At 31.0% G+C, this 7,955-nt stretch overlaps 1 protein-coding gene across 2 annotated transcripts in view; it reads left to right on the forward strand.

The window, feature by feature from the left end:
• Window positions 1-1,917, forward strand: part of LOC147073281 (solute carrier family 35 member F3) — a 29,490-nt gene extending 27,573 nt beyond the window's left edge. Inside the window, exons 11-12 of one of the 2 annotated variants that reach the window (XM_085945272.1) lie at window positions 1,217-1,300; window positions 1,790-1,917. In XM_085945272.1, coding sequence (XP_085801398.1) covers window positions 1,217-1,277 — 61 coding nt within the window. In that variant the 3' untranslated portion in view covers window positions 1,278-1,300; window positions 1,790-1,917. Of the gene's footprint in view, window positions 1-1,113; window positions 1,301-1,789 lie in introns of those variants that run through there. The other variant, XM_085945273.1, reaches the window with a different exon arrangement.
• The last annotated feature ends 6,038 nt before the right edge of the window (window positions 1,918-7,955 follow it).

Consider the following 7,955-nt stretch of genomic DNA (forward strand, 5'->3'; position numbering starts at 1 on the left):
ACACAAGCCAAACTTGTCAGCTTACGCAAGCCATATATTTCCAGTCAGATAATTATTTCATCGTATCAGAGGTAAAACTCATTAAGTGCAATGTTTTAGCTCTTATACCATGATTTGCTCAACTTGGTTATCACAGTCTGATTTGTACAAATTATCTGACCATGACCACTTAGATCCACCATAAAATAGAAATGGAAAACTTTTCAAGATATTCAGCGTTCACTTGGTGGTGAATCATGATAGCTTATATTCACCACATATAAATGAAAAGTTTATTACATATTAATTATCATCTAAATTTGGACCGCTACGATAATATTCATTGTACCAATAAAATAATTATTTCTCTTCTCATGATGACGGTAATGATTCGCCAATTGCACATTTCAGTGCATTTTTTTTTTCATAATTAAGATGAGGGATCCAAATTTGTAACATTTATAATTGTGCATTTTTCACACTACATATAAGTTTTACTTCTTTTCTCTCTGTAATATTATTTGTCATGCATACATCACTTATGTTTTCTTCTTGTAATTGAAAATCATTTTATTTTATGAGACCTTCTCTATATTTGTAGTTTACTATTAATGTGAAATTATCATGTGGAAAAATTAAACGTCCTTTGATGTGCGTAAGTCATACAACAAAAAGTATTTAACGAAATTAATGATCTTAAATGAAATTCGGATAGAGTAAAATTCCATTAATTGGAATTACAAAATGAGTGTGTGGCAAAAAACACTAAAAGTTTTTTTCTTGCAAATCGCTTTAAATGGATTTGATGAAACTTGGCAAATATTTCAATTCACAGCTATATTAACGGAGTTTTACGTATCACACTTTTATGAACAATCATTGTGTGCCAGATCACACGTGTAGCAATAATTGGCAACATGATCCAATTCAATAAATATTTAATATGCATTAAATTAAATTCTTCCGATGTTCATTTAGATGTTATAGTTTTACCCATCCGATATTCTCAATACTCAACCAAACATTGATGTATTTTAATTCTTCCTAGTCCGTTTTGTAGTGTTCTTCCTTTCACCCGCTTTTCAATCGTCCGCATGTTTTCTTTACATTTTAGTTTGTCCTGTTTATTATTAGCGTGCACTCGCTGTTTGAGACCAAGTATGAAGGCTAGTTGTTTGTTACACTGATGGCTATCTTTTTCCCGCCACTTGCGATGATGGCCGCATCGGTTCCCAAGGCCAGCCTTCTTCCATCATCGAGACATTCATCTGCCAACTCAAGACCCGTTTCCAAGCTAGTTTAACACCCAACGCCGTCAATAGTGAGTATGTGATGTTGTTTTCCTTTATCACTGATTCGACTCGTGTGACATATAATACATTCTGGTATTTTCCCATTCAAAAAATGCTAAACTAATTAGAGAAAAGAATATATTTTTATATGGTTTCAGACATGTAAAATAACTTACTATTGTTAAACCATATTTTATAATAGAAATTCGTAGTTTAATTTTGATATTCATATTTTTTGACCATTAGATAATAATAATATAAAACTGTTACATATACAATATACTATGTATATATCAAGGCAAATACGGAAAACTGTTTTCTTTTTGTAATAGAAAATCAAGGTAAATGTTAAAAAAAATCACTCAGTATTGAGTCTTCACCGCCGATATCTAAAGTCTCACTGTCATCTGTTCAAGGATGATCTTTATTCCTGTTCGTTATAAACGTGTTTGAAAGGCATACTACCGGTATAAGATCAGTTTGTATATTTTCTAATAATTGCTTAATCTGTCCACCAGATGGTCTTTGCGGCGCCACGGTAGTTCTTGCGGGGCAAGAAAAGAGCTTGTGGACTTCCGCACGGGCTACATACGCTCGCACCTGCGTTCGCCCAGCGGTCGGGTGAGATGACCGCCCGAGACGCATGTTTAATATTCACTCTTGCATCATTCGCAACTCTGTGTTGACAAGATATGAACACAATACGGCAAAGAAACGGAGAAATTATGCTAGGCACAATTAGTATGCATAGATTAATAATTTTTGATCAATGGAAATTGAAAAATTCAGTCATTTTAAATTATCTTATGATGAAATTATAAAATATTTTCTAAAACGTATCAATTGGATGTTTGATATCTTTTTTTAAAACAACCACACCTGATCGTAACAATTACCATTGCTACACCTGTTAGATTTTGGTTATTATTGAGAATAGCAGAATTTAGCTATTTTTTTAGAAAACCCCAAAGTTATCATTTCAATCATTCAAAAATATTCATAAACGTTTTATTCAAATGAACTGATCATGTCTATATGAATAATTCCTCATCTTGCAATTCTTAAAAGCCAATTTTCTCTGTTCGACAAAATTATACATAGTCTGTACATTTTTGCTAATCTTCGTTCCCACCCGATTTGAAAGTAGATACACTCTGGATACCGACAACAATAACTTGAGGAACGTAGCTTTAAATAATCAGGGGTTCATTCAACTCAATGTGGAATGTCTGGGACTCACGGCCATACTCAGTTAAAATGAAATGCCGCCCGTTCGACGCTTGTATTCTGACGGTACTGCTTTACGGTAGCGAGTTATAGTACCGAGGTAGCGAGTTATAGAAGGCTCAGAGTAATCCTGAATATAGAAGTCACAAAGAGATTAGAATTCGGACCATGTAGCCTCTCATCACTTGAAAATGAATTGCATAGTGAATAATGAAGTGGCATAGGACCTGGTTCGAGTAGATGCTATGGATCCACCGAGAGCATTTCAACCCGGCCTGCCTGTTCTTCATGCCAATTAAATTCCAGTGCCTTGGAAGACCGCTAATGCCATCCACCATGTGTATATGCAGGCAAAACCGGGGAAGACAAAAGAAGAATGCCGAGGAACAGTTTGTCCAATATGCTCCATCTAAAGAACAAATGTGGATCAGGAATTTATTAATTCCACAAACCGCCGCACCTCAAGTTACAGTTGTCGGTATCTAGGTGATTTACTGAAGATCTAGTTAAACAAGCCACTAGTCAAAGTTAATTTATATAATTTTCGCATTCCAACTGATCTCTTGTTTTACATTATGTAATTGTATTATTTTTTATTGTACATTATTAATATTTTTATGCAAAAAATTTAAGTTAGAGCTATCCCACATAATGTCGTTTTATCTTATAAGCCTTGTAAATCCATAACAACTTTATCTTAGAGGACATTTTTATTTTGAATGTTGGAAATTTAAAAAATAATAATAAAGAACAAACTATACAATGATTTTTGGTATTTTCGAGATTGTATTAATTTATTAGTATTTATTTAAATGATTATACCTATTGTGGGTGCAGGAATCTCACACTGAAGTAGGATATAATATGATAATTCCAACAATATTCAATAAAATATCATTTTTGAACATAGTAGAATTTACAAGTTTTACAAGACCGACCATATATGGGATTGTTCTACATTTTGATACCAGATTTAGTGAATATTACTGAAATATTCATAATGACCGTATCCCCACAGTTTTCTTGAATTTTTTTGTAAGCAATCTATAATTTACGATGTTAATTAGTGATATTTAATTAGTTTTGACCATTCAATTCGAATACAATAGTTAAGTGAAATGCGGTGTGGGTAGCAACAATTAGAAAATAACACTTCTTGCTTCAAACTTAATTCTGTCATTCTTTGACAATTTATTTCCTACTAATTTATGGTTTTAAATATTATCGATCTATTCATCATTCTGGCTTAAACTCATAAGTTATTTACATAAATGGCTCAATAATTAATTATTCATAACACTTGATCACTATTGATAAATGATTTTATTAGACCCGATCCTATTTTTAAAAAATGCAGGGATATTGTACAAATCTTACGGCATAATAGCCACTTTAGTCATTACTTTAAATTAGAGCGGTTTCAGCTGAGTTCCTACTCATTAAATTTTCAATTGACACATTACACTCTCTTACATACTCATATTCGTAGCAAGTACGTTCTCATGTTGATTGAGCGTGCTCAAAATTTTTAATAAAACCAATGGACATGTAAACACATCTTGTTAATAATGTTTAATTTATAGTTGTGTATCATTGAATTATTTGGTTGTCTCAAAGATAAATACTACACATAAGTCATTTTTTCAATATTGAGAAAAACATTGTCTATATAAATGGAGCTTAAACATAGGAAAGGGAAACAAAAAAAGACCCATGGCCTACTGATGATTGTGGTTAGCTGCAAGTTCATTTAAAGAAGGGTTCAAATTTCTATTATGAGATTTATTTGCTAATTTGCAAGATACAAATTTTAGAAAAGATTTTGCACTAAGAGTTACTACAGCTGATAAATAATACACTTACGGCAATAATTATTATTTAGTTGGAAACTCCTGTAAAATCACTTGTAATTGCATGCGTGTAAATAAACAATGTAAGCACAATGAATAACAAAAATTGGTAGTTATTGCTTAATTTAGAAACTTGGAATTTCATTAAAAAAAAAACATTCAAATACTGTAATAGATAGTATAAAAAACTCCTTCTATATAGTCCAAATTCGGCAGCGGTTCATGATCAAACCTGAGACCGATTAGCCAGGCATGCACGCTGCCAATTACGCTATTCTGGCTATCGTGTGATTGATAATTTTATTTCATAATTATTATTCGATTGTTGTTTTACTAGATGGTTGAGCTTTATCAACATCAAAAACTCAGTTATTTTATAACAGCAATTGAAATTTTCTAACTTAAATTTATATAATATATTCTTGACCAGAAGCTACTACAATTTATTATTATCATTCATGAAATTTAAAAACATGTACGTGTTTATATTGTATTTTCGCAAGGGTTTTTAATTGTCAATTGTTAAAAAATGTAGGATAGATGAAAACTATTGAAAACACTGTTACAAAGTGTATACTATGCATACTAAAAATATACATAATTTACTCTATTATATTATATTGTCATAAGCTCATTAAACTCTTTCACAGGTCATCGCACTAATCTGAGTGTTTTGAATTAACTTCAATAATATAAAATTTTAGAACTGTCAGATGATGTTTTTTATATCTATATAGTATATACACGGAACCGAATACATACGAGAGAGTGTAATATATAGGCAAATCTTTTTATGGCGTACGACTTGAACAATATAATAAATGACTGCCACAAATGTATAATGAGAAGATAATATTAATAAATTATAGCACTGATTAATTGTCCGGAAGCTACACTCAGTATTAAATTTTAATCGGACACTGACACTCGTTGCAATGAAATTTACTTATACATAAATTCAACTTTCTCTATAATATGTATTTTAAGATCACGATAAGTGTTTCTTTTTTAATATAAATTCTATAACATCACTATTGCATTCTCCTATTTCTAAATTAAATCGCATTTTTTTGTAAACTAGCGAGAACTCACTAACGGTTGGACACATTGTTTCATTTTGATGATTTTATTCACAAAAAATATCATTTTATTGCGTTTTAGAGATATTTTAAAATCGTTATGGTTATTAGTAGAGAAAAAAATTCTCAATGCCATGTTATCTGATAAAATATTTTAAATATTCCCTGTTATTGATTTATGAATTATACAAAAACGTACGGAGTTTATAGTCCATCAGAAATTTGCGGTGTTGAATACTTATTATTCTGTTGAAAATATTACAGTAAAACCTGTTTAATTCCAAACCGATTTGTAATAATTCAAATTTTTCTTTTTGACCCGATAAAGGTTATATTATTTTCAATATAAAATATTTCTTTCCTCTTATTCAATTCGAAACCATCGTATTAAATTTAAAAAAAAATTACATGACTTCAAATTTTGAATTAATCAGGTTCAACTGTACCAAAGACCAGTGGTATTGTAGAGAGGTGATTCAACTAATTACTATCATAAATAATGTGTTATCTATGAGAGTATACTTGAAATAAATAAAGCAATTATTCTGGATTTAATCCTCAGATTTTATAAGTAAAATTTATAGATATCGATCTTACGGAATCCGTCTTAAAACAATTTAGAATACTCACTTTTATGATATTCGCTGTTATTTAGAATTGATGTGATTTTTATTATATTATATAATATTAATATTTAGGATACATGAAAATATTATATTAAATACTTACAATTATTGCAGTTATCGTTTGATAATCTTTTTTTTTAAATTGTTTTATCGGTATATAATTATTTAAGAAAACATAGCTCGTTGATTGAATTCAATTATTTAGGAAAATGTATTTTGAGTACAACTAGAATGAACTGATTGTTTAGTCACTTATAAATTCTTATGATTATCGCCATAGTTCATAATATATATTTAAAAAAAAAAAAAAAAACAGTTAAAGTGTATCTGTGACTATAAACAGGGCACAACCGAGTATTGAAACGAAAACCTTTCTACAAACTGATTGTTGTAGGTTTATGTTCTTGAAATCGAATTAATTGGTATCGTTAAATGAAATACCGCTGGCTACATTTCTACTTGATTTCATGTGATCTGATTTTCGTGGATTTTGTAGTCTTGACAAAATTGTGATATTGGACCTAGTCGTTTTTTCAGTGTTTTAAAATGTTAGAATAGTAAAAAAAATTGTTTATACACTAATTATTCATATATGTGATATTCCTCGAATATATTATAAAATATATGTCTTGTTTTATTTATTTGACATGCGTCTTAATGTGATTTTCTCTCCTTCCCTCCCCATCTGAATACACCCCTACATAATGAGTGAAAACAAGGGTGCAATTATGGTTAAAATAGCATACAATAAAATTGTGTAACTATAATGAATTATATTTAGAGGGAAAATGCCTAAATTGACACAGTAAGGATAAAAATGTGACATAATTTAGTCATGGGGGTAAAGCACATGGTAGACTCGCAGATTATGAAAAAGATTACCGAGAGGGTACGAAATTATCCAAACTAATCATAAGCTTATGAGTAGGGCCAGACATGGCGTGTCTTATCACTGCACTTATGTTTTACAATAAATAATGAAAGTTGTTTCGCTTTATCCATTATTTCAATGGAAAATAATATGCAAGTAAACACAATCAACAAGTTGTTCCGTCTTGTTGAAACTCCAATGGCATTTAAAATAACAACATACATATGAAGCAAACCTAGCTGTCCAATTACTATTTTTTGGTTTAGTTATAAAATTGTTGAAGGGTATACGGAAAAAGCCATATCACTAAACTTGTCAAATCAAGATTTGAATGCCATCTAGTGACAAATTTTGTGTACTTCTAAATCCTGAAACACTAGAGCAAAAAAGATTTGTCGTAATATATTTTTTTGTTTGAAATCTCACCCAAAAATCTGCCTTTTTGCATTGTAAATTTGGGAGTTACTCAAATTGTTTTTTATACTTTTAACAACAAAAATTTTTCAAAGCTAATAAATAGTTGAACGACAGCAATAAATAAAAAATGGCACTAAGATTTTAATATCAGTGTCGGCTTATAATGTCAAGGGTCCCCCCGGGTCAGGCAATTTATTGCTAACATACCGATGTTATGAACCTATCAAATCAGGCGTTACGACGAGCAGAAAAGTCAATGAATCTGCTAATTAGACTATATGATGGGTGGGGCAGGGTCGAAAAATACCAGCAATTGTGTGATGTCATTTATGAGCGACCCTAAGTGCACATTTCCTAACTGAAAGAAGTTGAGTTATTTTTAATTACAGGCGGACCTCGACTTTCGCACAATTCGCTATTTCGCACATTTAAAAAAATCGTTTTTTTAAAACATCGCGCTTTGGGGTAAAGATATCCCTCTCTCGCTCACTCACAAGCAAGTGCATTTCTTGCATCACTTGCATCCTGTTCGCACCCGTCACTTTGCTTGTGAGCTAGCTAGGATAGGTTTAGTCTTGCGCAGGAGCACATGCAGGCTTGTTGTGTTGTGCGTT

The sequence above is a fragment of the Rhyacophila brunnea genome, unplaced genomic scaffold (genome assembly GCF_057557595.1).
Source record: "Rhyacophila brunnea isolate RB1 unplaced genomic scaffold, BYU_Rbru_1.0 scaffold_18, whole genome shotgun sequence".
In the NCBI taxonomy this organism is placed as follows: Eukaryota; Metazoa; Arthropoda; class Insecta; order Trichoptera; family Rhyacophilidae; genus Rhyacophila; species Rhyacophila brunnea.